Source organism: Microchirus variegatus (assembly GCF_963457635.1).
Source record: "Microchirus variegatus genome assembly, chromosome: 21".
NCBI classification, from domain to species: Eukaryota; Metazoa; Chordata; class Actinopteri; order Pleuronectiformes; family Soleidae; genus Microchirus; species Microchirus variegatus.
In genome coordinates, this window is record NC_139822.1 from 16,810,189 (window position 1) to 16,830,483 (window position 20,295).

General features: G+C 39.9%; 4 protein-coding genes across 5 annotated transcripts; 3 read left to right on the top strand and 1 right to left on the bottom strand.

Moving 5' to 3' along the window:
* Positions 1-1,094: 1,094 nt before the first annotated feature.
* Positions 1,095-5,805, bottom strand: slc10a1 (solute carrier family 10 member 1; the record flags this gene model as incomplete). The annotated part of the gene is made up of 6 exons (XM_083908061.1): positions 1,095-1,150; positions 1,256-1,455; positions 2,178-2,356; positions 2,466-2,670; positions 2,761-3,172; positions 5,652-5,805. The coding sequence occupies 6 exons, from the start codon at positions 5,803-5,805 to the stop codon at positions 1,095-1,097; spliced, it is 1,206 nt and encodes a 401-aa protein (XP_083764187.1).
* Positions 5,806-5,834: 29 nt separating this feature from the next.
* LOC310942566 (protein max-like) lies at positions 5,835-10,060 on the top strand. 2 transcript variants are annotated; one of them, XM_083907974.1, is made up of 4 exons: positions 5,835-6,013; positions 7,751-7,858; positions 8,525-8,663; positions 8,759-10,060. In XM_083907974.1, the coding sequence occupies exons 1-4, from the start codon at positions 5,978-5,980 to the stop codon at positions 8,941-8,943; spliced, it is 468 nt and encodes a 155-aa protein (XP_083764100.1). In that variant the 5' UTR covers positions 5,835-5,977; the 3' UTR covers positions 8,944-10,060. The 2 variants fall into 2 exon arrangements, with proteins under 2 accessions (XP_083764100.1, XP_083764101.1); XM_083907975.1 differs by having other exon boundaries at positions 8,540-8,663.
* A 1,783-nt stretch (positions 10,061-11,843) lies between these two features.
* On the top strand, positions 11,844-15,860 carry LOC310942710 (ras-related protein Rab-15-like). The gene is made up of 7 exons (XM_083908130.1): positions 11,844-12,111; positions 13,222-13,282; positions 13,362-13,422; positions 13,506-13,583; positions 13,680-13,769; positions 14,991-15,056; positions 15,142-15,860. Exons 1-7 carry the CDS (start codon positions 11,988-11,990, stop codon positions 15,280-15,282), a joined length of 621 nt encoding a protein of 206 aa, XP_083764256.1. The 5' UTR covers positions 11,844-11,987; the 3' UTR covers positions 15,283-15,860.
* Positions 15,861-16,181: 321 nt separating this feature from the next.
* On the top strand, positions 16,182-18,428 carry gpx2 (glutathione peroxidase 2; the record flags this gene model as incomplete). Its single annotated transcript, XM_083907824.1, has 2 exons — positions 16,182-16,403; positions 18,075-18,428. The coding sequence occupies 2 exons, from the start codon at positions 16,182-16,184 to the stop codon at positions 18,426-18,428; spliced, it is 576 nt and encodes a 191-aa protein (XP_083763950.1).
* Positions 18,429-20,295: the final 1,867 nt, after the last annotated feature.

Consider the following 20,295-nt stretch of genomic DNA (forward strand, 5'->3'; position numbering starts at 1 on the left):
CATCACCCTCATCATCATCATCATCATCATCATCGCGTGATTGACGACAGATCTCAGGTACACTCTCCTCCTGCAGTAGAGCCTAAGAACACTGCCATAAATTCAATCTGCCACACGCATCCTCCCTGAATTTGGCGCTTTTAAATGTTAAACCTCTTCTAAATTCCTAAAGTCCTTTTTTTAATCAATGATTTGATGTTGGATCACATCAATCGTATGTTTTTGTTACATACGAGATGTGGCTTGACGGTGTGCTGTGAAGACGCAGACGTCAAACATGACCTAATATTTACAATGCAAGAAAGAGAGGTTTTCTAAAAAGGTGAACCACTCACGTTTAAAAACACTGTATTTGAAGAATATGATTTATTAAATATAATTTATGTAATCCATAATTACTCTGGGTGAGTAAATCTGTGAAGTTAAATATTTGAAAAAAAAAAAAGTGCAAAGTCAGGCTTCAGTTTAATATTTACGGTGCAATACGCTTTAAAACAGCATTAGAGTATTATCATATATATATATATATCGACATGTCAAAAATACAAGCCGCAATAGTACAATGTAAAGATGAGACATCAAACTACGTGTACAGCACATTTCCTACAAGGATTGCAGCTTCACAGTAAAAGAAAAATAACATTTAGAAAGCAAATAAAAGGTAAAATACAACACAGGGTGGGATATAATAGGAAAAGGAGGAGCTTAAAGTCAACTCTAAAATGTTACAGGGAGTTACCAGCGTAGGGCGGCTAAGACTTCCTGGTTCTGGTTAATAAACGAGCAGCAGAGTTTTTGGATGAGCTGAAGTCTGTCTGTGGTTTTCTTTGGGAGGCCAGTAAAAAAAAAGTACATGAGATAAAGGCATGTATTAGGTTTTTCAACATATTTTTAATGGTATAACAATAGTAATATTGCTCAGGTGGAAGAATGATGTCTTCGTCACCTTATTAACTGGAAATTTGTGACCTCAGAGTTAATCCTTGGAGCTAATTTCCCCCAAGTTAGTGGACACCATCTCTCTTTTTAGATAAGAACAAAAAAACAAAGTATTTTACAATCATGTTGTCAGTATTCAGGCCTGCGTGGAGAACTCATGGCTGCGTCACCTCCTCGGGTTTAATGTCAGAATTGGAATATTCTCGCAAATCTGGAAGAGACAGACAATATTAGTTGTCAAATACGTATGCGGCCCCCAGGCCCCACCCTCCAACCTTCTTCACAACCACAACACAAACACAGCTGTGACACTTACCCTCGGCCGGCGCCGCGAATCTCTCGTAACATCTGAAACACAGGATCAGGAGAAGGGCCTCGACGCTTTGGAACGTCATGTAGATCAGCGGGAAGAGGAACATGGAGCCGATGACCTCCAGGGGGAAGGCCACCTTCAGAATGGCGAAGCACAGCTGGATGTTTTGACACCCGGTCTCCATGGAGATGGTCCTCCTGCACCTGGAAAACGTGAGTGTGAACGTTTGCTTGAAATTGCTGTGTGACTGTAAGTCATCTCTTTCATATGCATGACATGTACCAGTTACATACATGTTAAATTTGACAGTATTTGACGCTATATTTCAGCTACATACTGAAATGTAGCTGTAAAAGCATAAATTACTGATGGAAAACCATCACTATGTGCATGTGAAGTATATAGACCTTATTTAGCATATTAACTGGGCTAGTGTAGACTGGCTTTACAGGGGAGCGTACCTATGTTCCCCACTTTTCCTTAACGGGTCCAATAATATAAAGGGATCATTTTTTCAACCATAACTCCTGGTCTATGCCTTTGATTATTTCATTTAATTAAATTTAATTTTGTTAGGCCTATAATATCATCAGTTATCCCAACCCTAACCCTAACCCTACTCTAAAAAGGTCCTACACTTAAGGGTTTTTCAAGGGTTCTTGGTAACATTAATGGTTCCAGTAAGAACCATTTTGATCCAGAGAACCCTTTAAACCCCCTTTCCTGAATAAAGGGTTTTAAAAGGTTTCTTGGTGGAACCCCCCCCAAAAGGGTTCTCCTATGAGGACAAGCCGAAGAACTTCATATGGTTCTACTTGGCAGTTTTATTTCTAAGAGTGTATGTTCCTCAGATCCTTTTGGAACATAGCGATGATCCCCTTTACAGCACAGATGGATACACAGTATGTGGTGCGCGTTCACATACGGAGCATTGAATCTGAAAAGGAGAGACAAGACGTATCCCAGGACGTAGCCGATCCCCGGCATCAGTGCGGCCGCTGCCAAATTATCAGGCGAGAGAACCATCCATAGGAGTTCTTTGACGGCAAAGCCGCACAGGATTACGGCCAGGGTGGAGGAGATGATCAGGATGCTGAAGCCAACCTGTGAGAGCATGTCACAAGAGTCCCGTACATTGATGACTACATTCCCCCTTAGCCGTCTTTAGTTTCGGGGTTCCTAGTTTAAAAATCATGAATGATCTGCGTCTTACTTTTTGGATCACGGCTGTGTACTGTGGCTTGTAGTGCTTAACGGCTATGCCGACGGCGCAGGGCACCAGCGTGAGCACGAGGGTGGTGACGATGCTGAGGTACGGGACGGCGTGCGTCAGGTCGCCGAAGCCTTGACAGTAAACGTAGAGCGTTAAAGGCATCAGACCCAGGGCTGCAAAGCTGGAACAAGTGGTCAGCAAGATGCTAGATTGGGGGGGGGGGGATATCAGAGAGAAAAAACATTGGATAGCCTGACAAAGACATTTGACAGTCGATGCATTAATAAGGATTCACCTGAGGTTCATGTCGCCCTTAGCGGCCAGGGAAAATATGTTTGATAAAGTTCCGCCCGGACAACAGCCACATATGAGCAGAGTCACGGCCTTGGTGTCATTCATCTGCAGAATCTTCGCTATGCAGAAAGCGGTGAACGGCATGATGCCAAACTGGGCCACCAGTGCAATGGCTGGACCCTTTGGCTTCGACAAATGGGCTTTGATTTTCGAAATCTCCATCGAGCAACCGAGAGACATCATGGTGATGGCGAGGATGAGAACGGATATGACGTTCAGCAGTTTGTTCTCCACGTTTAAGGAGTCCAGGGCGCCCGCGCTCCCGTTGCCCGAGACGTCCATGACGCCCGCGTAGAGTTTTGTCACGTTCATCCTGGCATTCCGCTCGTCCTGCTCCGCTTCGTGGCTTTCACCTGTCACACGACATACATGGCAAAGGATTACATTACAGGAATACAAGGGTTTAACCCTTTAACCCCTGAGCGTATCATTTCATTTTTTGGGCCTGTTTAAGGAATGTTGGTTTGCTGGTCTTTTTAATGGTTAAATTAAACATCATACTCGCAAAGAAGGAACGGCTCTCTCTCTCTGATGTCAATAATATTTAACTTTTGGAAGATATTAACCTCTTCTCCCCTGACCCTCTTTTTAGAGTCCCTGCTCGAAAATGACATGCCAAAACTAAATAGAGTAAATCTCTGCGGTTACAAGCTCTATATGGATTATCTTGGTGTCAACGTTTCACTGTAAATGCCACTGTGTCAGAGTATATGCACATGGAACACAGCATAAATGAAGGATTTTTTCTCTCTCGCCTAAAAAAACCCATTGCATTTTAAAGTAAATATCACCTTTAAAATATGCAGTAGGAGCTTAAAAATGCATGGAGGCCATGTAACAACATGCAGACGCAAAGTCTGATGCTGCTGAAGTGAAGCAGAGTAAAGTAACAGAGGTTTTAGTAAAGAGATGTCTAGGCGTTCTCTGGTTTGGCACAGTTTGGCACCATCTGTGCCATTTGAGATTTCTTAGGTACCAAAATGGCTCTCTAGTTTTTCATAGTCCAGAAGACTAACATTTAAGTCTCTTCTTTTGTGTGTGTTTTATTAAATAGAATTGATATGAACATAAGAGCACTGTAGTCCTCATCTTATCCTCTTAAAAACAAAGAGAGATAGATGGTATAGAATAGAATGCCCTTTATTGAGATTTGGAGAGCTTCTCCTTTTCAGTGCAGGAATTTCACACCGTTTTAAAATAACAGTTAAAAAGTTATAATAATTTCAATATAAACACAACGGTCATAACATTCCTACCTTTTTCCCCAGTCCAGCTCCGGCTCCAGCGACTTCAAACTGTGCTTCCAACTCTGTTGTGTGCATCTCTCGTCACAACTTTGTCCCCACCTCCTCTTCTTTGTGCATGGAAAGAAACCCTTGCCACCTACGAGGGGCTGTTTGTAAAGTGGCTCAAGCCAGAAATAACATTCGGCCACATTTGAACATTTATTGTTAACTTATGAATGCATTAAATAGGTGAATTGTAACCGTAAGCGCCAAAATAAAAGCTGGGCAGACTGTGTTTATAGAATCAAATATGGAATTAAAATAGGGGGAATTGTCGGAGAAAACAAACACTTGATTTTCGTGTATGTTTATAAGTTAACAAATATTGGTGGAAACGTTTATGTTTTAAAAAATGTTGCAAAAAGACTAATTTTGAGCATTGTTTGGCGCTGAAGTGTTGATGTTATTTTCAGCTCATGTGCACCACCTCCCCGCGTCACATGCTAAGCACTGTTGTTGGAGCTATCCCTGCCGTGCACATGCAGTGTTCATGTTCACGTGTAACACAAACTTCAGGGAATCCTGCTTTTTTAGCCTATTACAAGAAACCCCCCAACCAGTACTTCCTCCTTTTTCAAGCACCGTGGGAAAGTTTGCCATCACTGAATGATATTGCTTCTGTTGTTCTAAAGAGGCAGTATGTTCATTTGGCCTCGTTGCATGTGTGGACTTGCAATTAATATGAAGCAACCAGGCAGAGTAGTAAATTTGCTTGGCAGAGTTGCCAGTCGGGAACAAAAGGGGCCCAGTGTTGTGAGACTGGGGTGCTTCTTTGTGCGCCGAGACCATTCATTTACACCAGATCACATGTGTAAAACGGGGCTTGGAATGTTTTTGCACCAAACTACGGTGTTATTAAAGGGCCAGGAAAATGCTGTTCAAACTGAAGGTGCCCAGTGTGACCCCCCCTGTGACCCTCCTGTGGAGAATAAAGTGCTAGATGATAAGCGAGTGAGTAAGTTTCCGGTATTGACGCCTTTGTTTGAGGAAATTTGACAATTTAAAAGGTCCAATGTGTAAGAATCTGTGATATCTAATGGTGAGACTGCAGACTGTTATGTACAGGAACACGTGTTGTCATCTACAATGTGATAGTATAGAGTACATATACACACAAACGGATGCATGCAATGTTATGTACTCAATGTTTGTTATATTGTTGGGTTTATTCTTTTTTTCAAATGTGTTATTATATTTATTTGTGACTAAAAAAACAAATTCTAATGTGTTTAGTTCATTTGTTCATTCATTAGTTGCATTGCATTGTGTTACTAATATAAAAAAAGGACAAAATGTGCTGTAAATTTAATAACATTTGGAAATTAACTAATGAAGTTAAACAAAATATATATATATACATGTATGTGTATATATATGTATGTGTATATGTATGTATATATATATAAATATACACATATATATGTATGTGTGTGTATATATATATATATATACACATATATATGTATGTGTGTGTATATATATATATATATATATATATATATATATACATATACACATATATAATCGTCATGTAATATTTGCATACCACTGTACACTGTGGCGGACGCGTCTACATCCGTGGTCTTGTGGGAAATGTAGTCGAGTAGGTCTAACTGCGCAGGCTGCGTGTCATCAAACGACTCCATTACCCACAATGCCTCGTTTCGCGGAGCTTGCGCCGTGTATGTTTTGCCGTCCATGTGTAGGCGAATCACGTGTGTGTGGGGGAGACCCGTTGAGCGTCATGCCTCTGCCGTAGCGCAGCAGCTCCCGTGCTACATGTTTACGATTCGCCTCAAGTTGTCGCCCGCACTTTGTTTTTGACAGCAGCCTGCTTCTCTTTTGCCGTGCCCACTTTTTCAAAAACGAAGAATGAGCGAAAACGACGACATCGAAGTCGACAGCGATGTATGTGCTTGAGTATCCCGTAGTAGTAGCTAGGCAGCTTGTTAGCTAACTTTAAACATTCCTGTCAGTCTACGTTGGTGTAGCTAATGAGCTAGCTTAAGGGCTTCTTGGCTAGCGCCACAGTTTTCGACAAACGGTTGAAATGTGTCGGGGGTCAATACGCATAATATGTGCAAAGTTAACATACTGGGGTGTGCGGTGAAATGGCGCTGCCGTGTTAACGCTGACTGATATCGCGTGTTCTTGTGTGTGAAAGTGTTCGTACACTGACAGCCACTCACTCCTGGACGTCCGTGTTATTGCTTACAGCTGTAAAACGCAGTGTTGTAGCAGCAGGTGTTTGTTTAACATGATACGACAGCCGCTAACAGCAGTGACACTGATGCGGGTTAGCTTCACTGGGCGACCGTGTGGACGCTGCTGTGTCCCCCCCGAATAAATAACTCGTCATCGGGTTGTACCAATGTTAAGTTCTCGGTGCTGAGCATAATTTTTTTTACACTTTTTACGGATAAAGTGGTAATCCCTTCACGCCATCCTACAGCTATATTTAGTCATCTTGTTGTCGAGCTAACGGGGAAGGGCTGCACGGCAATGTTTTTGAGTAGAGCTGCAACTAACGATTATATTCTTAATCGATTAATCGTTTGGTCCATTAAATGTCAGAACATGTTGATCAGAGTTTGTCAAACCTGGAAACGATGAGGGGTCTCGAATGGAGCAAAGAAACGAATAAATAGTCACATTTAAGAAGCGAAAGTAATCAGCAATCTTGTTTTAATATTGTATAATACACAAATCTAGTAATTGTTTCAGCTCTATTTTATTTTGAGTATTGCAATGATAATATAACTTGCAAACACTTGGACATAAGAAATTGACCTTTTTTGTGGAAAAAAAAATGTTGGTCCAAAATTTGAAAAAAAAATTTAAAACAAAATTTTTGTTCCAAAATTTGAAAAAAAAACGTCATGCTATAGTGTGTCGTCCAAAATGTAAAAAACATTTTGAAAACAAAATTTTTGTTCCAAAATTTGATTTTTTTTTTAAAAACAAAATTTGAAAACAAAATTTGAATTTTTTATTTGAAAACAAAATTTGAATTTTTTTTTTAACAAAATTTTTGGTCCAAAATTTTACAAAAAACGTCATACTATAGTGTGTCGTCCAAAATTTAAAAAACATTTTGAAAACAAAATTTTTGGTCCAAAATTTGACAAAAAATGTCATACTATAGTGTGTCGTCCAAAATTTAAAAAACATTTTGAAAACATTTTTGGTCCAAAATTTGACAAAAAGCATCATACTATAGTGTGTTGTCCAAAATGTAAAAAACGTTTTGAAAACAAAATTTTTGGTCCAAAATTTGACAAAAAACGTCATACCACATACCATATCGTCCAAAATTTGACAATAAAGTCATACTATATACTATATTGTACAAAATTTGAAAAAAACGACATACCATATACTATATCATACACAATTTGACAAAAACGTCATACTATATCGTCCAAAATTTGACAATAACGACATACTATACTATGTCGTCCAAAATTGTAAAAAAATAAATAAAAAATGGTCCAAAATTGGACAAAAACGGCACACTATAGTGTGACGTTGTCGATACAGGTCGAAGCTGACCTGTATCCAGAAGCTTTCTTCTCGCGCATCAATAGAGTACCAATGCAAACCCTGTGACCGACTCTCATGACTCGTCTTGTGTCCTTTTTGCAGGCGGACAAGCGAGCACATCACAACGCGCTGGAGCGCAAACGCAGGGACCACATTAAAGACAGCTTTCACAGTTTACGAGATTCGGTGCCCGAATTGCAAGGGGAGAAGGTGAGAGGAAACAAATAATGTTTGTTTCCCATGCAAATTAAATGTAATCATTGTGCCACATTATATTAAAACAAAAACAAATTAAATATGTGGCTTATTCACAGGTTATTTACTGTTGACTTAAAATTCTGTTTATTTGCTTTAAATTAGGTAAAATAATCAATACAAGTACGTGTAGAGCTTTTTATAATCAATTAATCTGTTGATTATTTTCTTTATTAATCGTGTAATCAGCGTTTGGCCCATACAATGTCAGAAAACGTTATAAAATGTCGATCAGTGTTTGTCAAACCTGGAAATAATGAGTTCCTCGAATGTCTGGTTTTGTCCACAAACCAAAATGATTCACTTTTAATGATTTATTTGTTATGTGGAGCAAAGAAGCTAACAATACATTCACATTTAAGAAGCTGAAACAGTCAGAAATCTTGCTTTAACAATGAAAATTGATGAATCGTTTCAGCTCTGCATGTGCAGTAAATACTCGGCGTTGTTCGTGTTGTGTGTGAAGTTAGTGTTATTACTGAAATGTGCTTTACCAAAGAGATGTGATCCATGCGTAACTGTCGCACCAGTAGATCAGGTGAGAGAATATCTTTGTTGTTGCACTTGAATGAAAAGACACTACAGCATCACTCCATGGCTCTCTGAAATTTCTGCTGACAGAACTCTGTTAAACAGGCGTCCCGAGCTCAGATTCTAGACAAAGCGACCGAGTACATCCAGTACATGAGGCGGAAAAACCACACTCACCAGCAGGACATTGACGACCTGAAGAAGCAGAACGCTGTGTTGGAGCAGCAGGGTGAGTGAGGGGGGGGGGGGGGGGGCGTGGGGTTTCGATGACGGCAAATGTGTAAACGTTGTCTTTGTGACAACAATGAATGTGAATGTCCGCAGTGCGCGCGCTGGAGAAGGCTAAGGGGAACAATCAGCTCCAGACGAGCTACTCATCTGACAGCAGCATGTACACGAACCGCAAGGGCAGCGCCGTGTCCGCCTTCGACGGCGGCTCCGACTCGAGCTCCGAGTCGGAGCCGGACGAGCCGCCCAACAGGAAGAAGCTTCGCGCAGAGCCCAGCTAGGCCTGTAAATCTGGGCGAGCTCTCCGCACTGACTCTCTACCAGCCCCCCCCCCGGCTCGTCTTACCTGTCCGCAGCCAGTCCTGCCTTCTTTCACCAGGTGGCGACTGAGTGCGAGAGGTGCTATTATGTATAAAAATTGCTTCTACTTTTCCTTTATTTTCCTCCCTAGAAAGCACTCCGATCAACTTTGAAGGCCTGGATGCGGCCGTGCAGCTTCTGAAGAAGGAGCACCAAACCTCATTACCATTTCATTCTCTAATGTCGAGAAGACGAGGTGTGACGCTTTAGTAAATCTACCAAAATAAAGAGGTATTTTTCTTTCTGTTGGCTTTTTTGAACATCCATCCTTTGACACAATGTTAATTAGGGATAGTTTTTAATAATAATACTTTTTCAAACGAATGTGAAGTTGCTTTTAAGAATTAAATATTTATGGTATGGCCCCGCCCCCTGAAATGAGTCGCTCTATTATGGTGATGCGCCAAAAGAAACTAATTTCTTACACTTATGTCTGACCTCCTTTATGTTGAGATGACCTGTTGTTGTTTTTTTTGTGGATTTTTCACAGGTTCAACTCGTTACTATTTTTTAATAGTATTGTTATTCTTGAATAAAGTGTGGGTATAAAAAAATCCCTTAATGGATACTGAATGTTGAAAACGCAGTTACAGGGCAGTGTTGTTCATTTTTGTCAATGGAAGTCCATGTTGGTGTGTAGTACATATAACACGTAAGTCTCGTGTCAGTTCTGCAAAAACAAAAGCCTTCTCTTCAAATATTTGCCTGTGCTGGGACTGTTTATCTTTCCCTCTCTCTTTTTTTGCTGCACAGGTAAATGAGTATGGAAGTCTATGCGTTTACCTATGCTCTTAATCTTAATTAATTAGATACACTTTCCTGAATTTTGTAGTTCAGAAAAACTGTTTTTTTTTTGTTTATTTGTTTGTTTTTTTGCCCCAAAGTGTATACAATACGCTTCTGTTAAATAATGTGTATGTAATCAATATTTGTTTTCTTCACTTCCTAGAAATTACAGGTATGTTGTACATACTATCAATGGTTGTCTTGCAAGTTAAGGCATCCCTTTATTATGTAACTATAAATAAAGCTATTTTATCCTTTTGGGATGTATTTGTGATTCAGTGCTTTTGTTATTTTTTTCAAATTAAAGGACATAGCAGCTCATAATTTGTGTTAAGTTATCCAAATGTACAGCTTGTTGTCCATTTATTGTGCGTGTGTGTGTGGTGCTGTTCTCTTACTAAACAGGTAACCGTTCAATAAGTATTCTTCAGTGAGAGGAGAGGACCTGTTTGTGGTGTTTCCAGCTTTGTGTGATCACTCCTCACCTCACCGACACTCCCTCTGAAGGAGGCTTACCTCCTCAAGGATGCAGGCCGTGTGCTGCCTTCAGGTGCTGCAGGAAAGTGTATGACGACGGAAAGCATCAGGTCAGAAGGCATGATAAGTTTGATGTGATGTGAACTAAAGGCGAGTGGCTTTGTTGCAAGCGTTCTTGAATCTGAATCACCAGGTTGTGTCGCAAGTGTACGATTGTTTGGTTTATTTGTACTTTAGGGAAGCCTTTAGCCTTTCTTTATGGAGGCTTATGTTTAATTATGAAATTCTAAGTCATAAAAACAAGATATTATTTTGAAATAATTACTTAGCATCTCATTATATTGACATAGCATCTCATAATTATGGGATATTATCTCAAAATGACTTACCATCTCATAATATTGACAAAGCATCTCATAATAGTGACCAAGTAGCTCATAATTTGACTTAACATCTCATAATATTGACATAGTAGCTCATAATTTGACTTAGCATCTCATAATTTGACTTGGCACCTCATAATAGTGACTTAACGTCTCATAATATTGACATAATAGCTCATAATTTAATTTAGCATCTCATAATATTGATATATCATATCATTATAAGACTTAGCATCTCATAATTTGATTTAGCATCTCATAATTTGACTTAGCATCTCATAATAGTGATATATTATCTCATAATAGTGACTTAGCATCTCATAATTTGACTTGGCATCTCATAATAGTGACTTAACCTCTCATAATATTCACATAATAGCTCATAATAGTGACTTAGCATCTCATAATTTGATTTAGCATCTCATAATTTGACATAGCATCTCATAATTTGACTTGGCATCTCATAATATTGACTTAGCATCTCATAATATTGACATAATAGCTCATAATTTAATTTAGCATCTCATAATATTGATATATCATATCATTATAAGACTTAGCATCTCATAATTTGATTTAGCATCTCATAATTTGACTTGGCATATCATAATAGTGACTTAGCATCTCATAATTTGACTTAGCATCTCATAATAGTGATATATTATCTCATAATAGTGACTTAGCATCTCATAATATTGACTTAGCATCGCATAATTTGACTTAGCATCTCATAATAGTGATATATTATCTCATAATAGTGACTTAGCATCTCATAATTTGATTTAGCATCTCATAATTTGACATAGCATCTCATAATATTGATACATCATCTCATAATATTGACTTAGCATCTCATAATATTAACTTCGCATTTAATAATAGTGACTTAGCATCTCATTATAATGACAGCATCTCATAATATTGACTTAGCATCTCATTATAATGACTTAGCATCTTAGTAAGTAACTTAGCATCTCATTATAATGACTTGGCGGAAACGGGCTTCCATAGTTTAAGTTATTTACAAGTTTAAAATACTCTTAGGAAATAATCGGTTACCGGTTATCTCATCTCCATACATGAAACCAATCCTTAAAGTCGCAACTTTGTTGTTAGTTTACCCCTGAGAGAAAGTTTCGAGAGAAAAGTTTGGCGTTTCCCGACGGTCCGTGAAGGCAGCACAGTGTGGCCCGGTGCGTGTGTGTGTGAGTGAGGAGTCATCATCAGTCAGGAGTTTTGACGGGAGTGTCACTCTTCTGTCTTCCTTCCTTCCTTCCTTCCTTCCTCCCGTATGCTGGAGCGCCGTGTGCTCGGTCACCATGGCTAAACACTACGACATTCTGTTCCGGCTGCTGCTGCTCGGGGACTCGGGCGTCGGGAAGACGTGCATGTTGCGCAGGTTCACGGATTGCGAATTCGATCCGTCTCACATTTCCACCATCGGTAAGAAAGAACACTGAACGCAACTGAACCACCTGTCAAACTTATCTCATCATGTCAGCTGCAGGCCACACACACACACACACACATAATTCACACACTTTTTTTTTTTCTTTTTTTTCTTTTTTACATAATGGGATTATTTTCAAATAAATGTTTGTAACAATCTCCTGAAATCCCCCGTTTTGCCATAAGAAGGCCTGCTCAGTCAACAGGATTAAAGAGTGCAAACAGCCTCAGGTCTCAACTGAAAGTGACTGAGCAACATGTCAGCACCGGCACTTTGTCACTGTTAGACAGGGGCGATTCTAGAGTCTGTAGGGGGGCCCAACGCAAAAAAATTCCCAGGGGGCCATTCCAACCATGAAGTTATAAATAATCTGACACCGACGAAAAATGTATGAGTTAAAAAAAAAAAATTACTATTCAAAATGAATGAAATAACATGTAATTAAAAAGTATGTGAAAATATAAATGTAAAGAACAATAAAATACTGTAAATAGCTTTTAAAAAAAACTATATAAACCCAGTATAAAAAAATACATAAGACTGCTCGGGGGGGCCCAAGCTGTTGCCTGCCTTGCCTGTTCACAAGCTGCGCCTCTGCTGTTAGACATCAATTCATTCAGGAATTAATGAATAAATGCGCTATATTTTCCGACAGAGTTAGGATTAGAGCTGAACAACTTCATATAAGTGCAATATTTCGTGCGAGATCCTCGATTACACTCGTGCTCTTGTAGGTTTTGTATAGATTTCTATGTTCTATTCCATGTGTTATCATCTTAATAGTCAATTTTAGTACAATATTGTACATTCATAGTAAAAAATGCACGTTTCTTATTTATGACCCCTTAACCTCACTGTGCCTGTGCTGATGTGACTTAACGGTTATTGTTTTATTTGATTAATCTGTTGATTCTTTTGGAGAAAAAAAAAAAAAATTTGGTTAATCTGTTAATTCCTCAAATTCGTTCTCTCCACAAATCAATTGTTCTCACTTTTATGATTTCTTTTGTCTTACGGAGCACATAATATGGGAAGTTTACTCGTTTTAAATGTTAAAATGAACACTTAAGACCCAGATTATCAACTTTTCTTTCTCCTTGCAGGAGTCGACTTTAAAATGAAAACATTAGAAATAGATGGAATTAAAGTGCGAGTGCAGATATGGTAAGTAAAACTTCTTCTTTTCACGATATCGTCGTTATATATATAGCTGTTATTTATGTGCGTTTGTCTTTTGTAACAGGGACACAGCCGGTCAGGAGCGCTATCAGACCATCACCAAACAGTACTACAGGCGGGCACAGGTGATACAGTGTGGAATCAGGTGACCTTTTCACTGTTTTTTTTAATGTCGTTAACTCTTCTTCTCTGTGGGTTTTTTGCGCAGGGCATCGTCTTTGTGTACGACATCTGCAACGAACAGTCCTTTCAGCACATCGCCAAGTGGGCCAGCGACGTGGACGAAGTGAGACGAGTAGAACACTCCGTATTTCAGTGAATGGAGCGATACAGTGAGCGATAAGTTGTCTTATGTTTGTTTTTGCCTGTTGTTGTTTTGCAGCACGCGCCGGACAAAGTGCAAAGGATTCTGGTGGGAAACAAGTGTGACGATGAGATGAGGAGGCAGGTGACGAGAGAGCAAGGAAGCAAGGTTTGATTGAGGCTTTATTGGATTTTTGTTTTGTTGTTTGTACGACGGCACAATTTACACCGTTCCATGCAATTATTTTTTCCTTGTCCGCTCTATCGTACGGTGGCCCTTAGGTGCAAAACGCAAATCACAAAACGCAAATCACAAAACACAAACGCAAATCACAAAAACGCAAATCACAAATCACAAAACGCAAATCACAAATCACAAAACACAAATCACAAAACGCAAATCACAAAACACATACGCAAATCAAAGAACACTAACACAAATCAAAAAACACAAACGCAAAACAAAAAACACAAGCGCAAAACACAAACGCAAATCGCAAAACGCATATCACAAAACAAACGCAAATCACAAAACGCAAATCACAAAACAAACGCAAATCACAAAACGCAAAACACAAACGCAAATCACAAATCACAAAACGCAAATCACAAAACGCAAATCACAAAACGCAAATCACAAAACATATACGCAAATCAAAGAACACTAACACAAATCAAAAAACACAAACGCAAAACAAAAAACACAAGCGCAAAACACAAACGCAAATCGCAAAACGCATATCACAAAACACAAACGCAAATCACAAAACAAACGCAAATCACAAAACGCAAAACACAAACGCAAATCACAAAACACAAATGCAAATCACAAAACACATACGCAAATCAAAGAACACTAACACAAATCAAAAAACACAAACGCAAAACACAAACGCTAAACAAAAAACACAAGCGCAAAACACAAACGCAAAAAAAAAAACACAAACGCAAAAAAAAGCACAAACGCAAATCACAAAACACAAACGTTAATCAAATGCAAACGTTAAACAAACGCAAAACAAAAAACACATTTGTGTTTTGCGTTTGTGTTTTTTGATTTGCGTTTGTGTTTTGCACCTCAGGGCCACCGTAGTATCGATATCCAGCTGAAGGCATCAGATACATCATTCGCTCCAATTAACACTTAGCTTAGGACAGGATTAGAATATATGGGATTGTGATTAGCACTAAGTACTCTGCGTACTATTCCTTGTGCCTTCAAAAAAGTTATTATCTGCCTTTTTTTTCGGGAATTGTAAAATAAAATATGCTAATTTTCTTTTCTTATCTTATGTCCTTTCCTTACCTTAAGAAATCTGTCCTTGGGAGATCAGTTATTTAATGAATGAATTATTAACTAAACATTGTTTCCCCCCTCTGCGTCTTGCAGCTTGCACAATCCTACGACATGGAGTTCTTTGAAACCAGTGCTTCGAACAACAGCAACATTCGCGAGGTAGGACTCTTTAAGAAGAAAAAAAACAAAGCGCGTTCGAAAGTTATTACAATGTCTTTTGTATTCATTGTCCGTCTCCCGTCAGGCGTTCACCCGGGCGACAGAACTGGTGCTGCAGGCTCACAACAGAGACGCCGACGACCTGTTGTCGTCGCTGGACGATTATTTAGAAAAGGTGGCGTTGGAGGAAGAGAAGGCGAGCGCCGTCAACAGCTGCGCCTGTTAGAGGACACTCACTGGGATGTAAACTCGTCTCCTTCCCGAGGAGGCACTCTGGAGGTTTCGTCGTTTCATGCAATGGTGGTAAAAATGCAGTTACCAGCAGCTGCCAGCAGAGGGCCGCTGATCTGTTACCAGTTTGAGGGTCTATTTTAGCAGATGCATCGCTCTCCTCGGTGTTTCTCAGTGAAATGCAGTTTTGCACAGTCTTTCTTGTCGCTTTTTTATCGTCATTAGCACAATACGGTGATTTTATATCCGTGTTAATTTGTGACTCTTTTATGAACTGCTGCGGTGCCACGGGGCCAATTTCATTTAACTTAACTATTGTTTGAATTAAAAAATGATGAGGATTTTGTATTAAAAAAACGTTGTGTCCGAACTTTGCTGAGTCACTCGATTCGGACGGAGAGCGAGGACAATGTGCACAAACGGTGGCTTCGTTCATTTTTAATGGCGTGCTGTGAAAGGCGGGCGAACACGTTTTAAGTTATTGATGCCGCCGACACCTGATATGTCATGAAATATTAATAATAACGCTAATAATGAAGCCAAATGAATGTGTGTAATGCATGTTATGTCAACACTTCAGTCCACATATTCATGCTTGTAATGACAATTTTGAAAGAATTCAATTGATTAAAACCATTTTTAAGCTTCGCTTCAGGAACATGAATATTGAATATTGAACTTAGTGTGATTTTGAACAAACGTGAACGGGATAATGAATTTACCTTGAAACCTCGTGCAGAGTGTCGCGTGTCAAGTGCGGATCAGTTTCCCTCCAGAGCAATCCGACGCCCCGAGTCGCCCGAGTCACGTGACCAAGCGGCTGGATGTCACCGTCTCGCACACACACTCCGAGATACCCTGGTCAAGTGGACGCACACCGAGAGCAGACGAGATATGACGTTCATCGCCAAGACGTTCTACGACTTGAAGGCCACCAGGCTGGAGGGCGACCTGGTGGACTTCAACGTGTTCAGGGGGCGCGTGGTCCTCATCGAGAACGTGGCGTCCCTCTGAGGGACCACCGCCCGGGACTTCGGCGAGCTCAACCAGCTGCAGAGCAAGTACCCGCATCGCCTTGTGGTCCTGGGTTTCCCCTGTAACCAGTTTGGATTTCAGGTCAGTTGAAGACCCTGCAATGTACGGTTACAATACTAAATTATTTGCAATGCCAGATGTTCAAGATGCATTCAAACCCACTGTTTGAACAGGATCTGGAGAGTTGACGCTCTCCATATCCTGTCTAGACTGGATTCACATCCTCCAATATTTGCTTTATGTTTCACCCAAACAATTTGCAACGTGTTGACATTCTAATGTAGATTCTAACTCTGATTTCAACTCCATCATCTGCTCCAAAAGTGACCTTCTCTGACTTGCTGAGATATGAAAAAAAAACTTGTGTTTTCTCTAGAACTCCATAATCTGCTCCAAAAGTGGCTTTCTCAGACTTGCTGAGATATGAAAACCCTTGTGTTTTCTTTAGGAGAACAACTCCATAATTTGCTCCAAAAGTGACCTTCTCAGACTTCCTGAGATATGAAAAAAAACCTTGTGTTTTCTCCAGGAGAACAACTCCATCATCTGCTCCAAAAGTGACCTTCTCAGACTTGCTGAGCTATGAAAACCCTTGTGTTTTCTTTAGGAGAGCAACTCCATAAGTTGCTCCAAAAGTGACCTTCTCAGACTTGCTGAGATATAAAAAAAATGTGTTTTCTCTAGGAGAACAACTCCATAATTTGCTCCAAAAGTGACCTTCTCAGACTTGCTGAAATATGAAAACCCTTGTGTTTTCTCCAGGAGAACAACTCCATCATCTGCTCCAAAAGTGACCTTCTCAGACTTACTGAGATATGAAAAAACTCTTGTGTTTTCTCCAGAACAACTCTATAATTTGCTCCAAAAGTGACCTTCTCAGACTTGCTGAGATATGAAAACCCTTGTGTTTTCTCTAGAACTCCATAATCTGCTCCAAAAGTGGCCTTCTCAGACTTGCTGAGATATGAAAACCCTTGTGTTTTCTCCAGGAGAACAACTCCATAATTTGCTCCAAAAGTGGCCTTCTCAGACTTGCTGAGATATGGAAACCCTTGTGTTTCCTCTAGAACAACTCCATAATTTGCTCCAAAAGTGGCCTTCTCAGACTTGCTGAGATATGGAAACCCTTGTGTTTCCTCTAGAACAACTCCATAATCTGCTCCAAAAGTGACCTTCTCAGACTTGTTGAGATATGAAAACCCTTGTGTTTTCTTTAGGAGAACAACTCCATAATCTGCTCCAAAAGTGACCTTCTCAGACTTACTGAGATATGAAAAAACTCTTGTGTTTTCTCCAGAACAACTCTATAATTTGCTCCAAAAGTGACCTTCTCAGACTTGCTGAGATATGAAAACCCTTGTGTTTTCTCTAGAACTCCATAATCTGCTCCAAAAGTGGCCTTCTCAGACTTGCTGAGATATGAAAACCCTTGTGTTTTCTCCAGGAGAACAACTCCATAATTTGCTCCAAAAGTGGCCTTCTCAGACTTGCTGAGATATGGAAACCCTTGTGTTTCCTCTAGAACAACTCCATAATCTGCTCCAAAAGTGACCTTCTCAGACTTGCTGAGCTATGAAAACCCTTGTGTTTTCTCTAGAACAACTCCATAATCTGCTCCAAAAGTGACCTTCTCAGACTTGTTGAGATATGAAAACCCTTGTGTTTTCTTTAGGAGAACAACTCCATAATCTGCTCCAAAAGTGACCTTCTCAGACTTGCTGAGGTATGAAAACCCTTATGTTTTCTCTCTAGGAGAACTGCTCCAACAACGAGATCCTGAGCTCGCTGCAGCATGTGCGTCCCGGCGGTGGCTTCAAGCCCAACTTCACCGTCTTTGAGAAGTGCGACGTCAACGGCGCGAACACGCACCCGGTCTTCGCCTATCTGAAAGACAAGCTCCCCTATCCGGACGACGACCCCAACTCCCTCATGCTGGACCCCAGGTTCCTGGTCTGGAGCCCCGTCAACCGCGCCGACGTGTCCTGGAACTTCGAGAAGTTTGTCATCGGTCCAGAGGGAGAGCCGTTCAAGAGATACAGCAAGAAGTTCCCCACCATTGACATTGAGCCTGACATTCAAAGACTGTTAAGATTAACCAAGACCTAGTAGACGATCAATCCTCAAAGTCAGCGCTGCTATGTCGTTCCTCCACACTTTTAAGTCTTATTTCATGAGGGTGATGTTCTCAAAACGCTGAGGGAACATCATCTGAGGCCTCGTAAGTGCTTAACAGTCGTGGATGCATGGATTCATTGTGGAAACATTCTATGTATGATTCAGTTTTGTCCCCTTATCGTCCTGTATTCTGTGGCCTGTCCAGCAGATGGTGCTACAGATCTGATTACAAACACGTCTCTATGTAATGTATCATGATGCCTTTAAAACATTAAAAAAAAACACCCTCTTTCCCACCAGAGTGCATCTTTATGTTGTGTAAAAAATATGCACTTTTGATGCACATGGACAAAAACAAGACATATAGGCCTGCAGCACAGCTGCGGGGAATGCGTAGATACAGAGTCCTAAATCGTGCAAATCAGCAAAGTTGTTGCTCTTGTTCTTGCTCTGCTTTTGTTTTCTTTGCAAGATCTGCAGATTAGTGGAGGATTTTCTGCATATCAGCTGATGATGATGATGATGATGATGATGTCGCAGGTACTGGCCCCCTCGGGCGCTCATTTGTTTACAATGGTGAGACTTAGTCACTTGACACAGTCATGTATGTCACATAGTGGCATCTACAGTCTATGCAGGGAGGATATATAATGGAGGAGGAAGAGCAGGAACAGCCTCTCTTCCACTCTCCTACTGCACTGCATTGCACTGCCAGGTACACACACATCACCAAAGATCATTTATGTGTGTGATGGAGCACTCTGTTCAAGTCATTAAACACCGCAGAAATGGATAAAACAAACAATAACACCGTTTGAAATCATTCATAGTGAACAACTCGGATTCTTATTGTCAATAAAGACAATAATAAGACAATAATAAGACAGTAAAATGTAGTCTTTAAGTCTGATTTCTACCTGACACGCTAATAACTGCACATTTTGCACTTCAGGCTAATTTTTAAAATGGCATCTTTTGTTGGGTTTTTATTTAATGACGCACAAAATTTGTTGTGACCCTTTTTGCATGTTGCATCTGGCAAATACTCCACATTACAACAAAAAAATGACACTAAAACTAATAAATACTAAACTAAAACTAAGCATATACAGAATATTAAAAACTAGCAAACCTAGGGAAGAGTATTGGTGCCACATAAAAAAAGAAAAAAGTCTGAATACTGAGATTTAAGAGATTTCAGGCACATGTAAAAACAAAAAAAACAAATACAGCATGAATTCTGAGATTAAAGTCAGAATCGTGACTTTTTTTCCCTCAGAATTCTGACTTTAATCTCAGAATTCATGCTGTTTTTTAATGTAATTATTATTATTATTTTTTTTTTACATGTGGTCCTAATACTCTTCCATCTTAAAGGCGCCATATGTAAGAATGTGGCCAAAAACGGTTACTACATTCAAATTCAAAACACTGAGGTCTTTTAGGTTTCGTTTTTCTGACGTAACTGGCAACCCGTGGTTGCTCGGCGGCTGAGACTCTACTGACGGCAATGATTGGTAGGCGGCGGTAGGTGGCGCCACATGATTTCAAAACATAAACATGATTTGCAGTCTGCAAAATATATATTTTTTTAATGCAGATATTTTGTCTGTACTGTTGTTGTTGGTGAGTTCAGTTTGTTATATGAACATTATTCCTGAGTCTCTGTGACATATTAGGAGGATTTTATGGACCAGTTGCTTTAGATTTATTACATAATGCACCTTTAAAACTACCTAGTTTTAAATAAAAGTTTCTAAAGTTACTAAATAAAAGCTACTAATCTTGGTCCTATCTTTATTTTATTTTTTTAAGGCAGAGTGAGAACTCTTGCTCCCCCCCCCCCCCCCCCCACCCT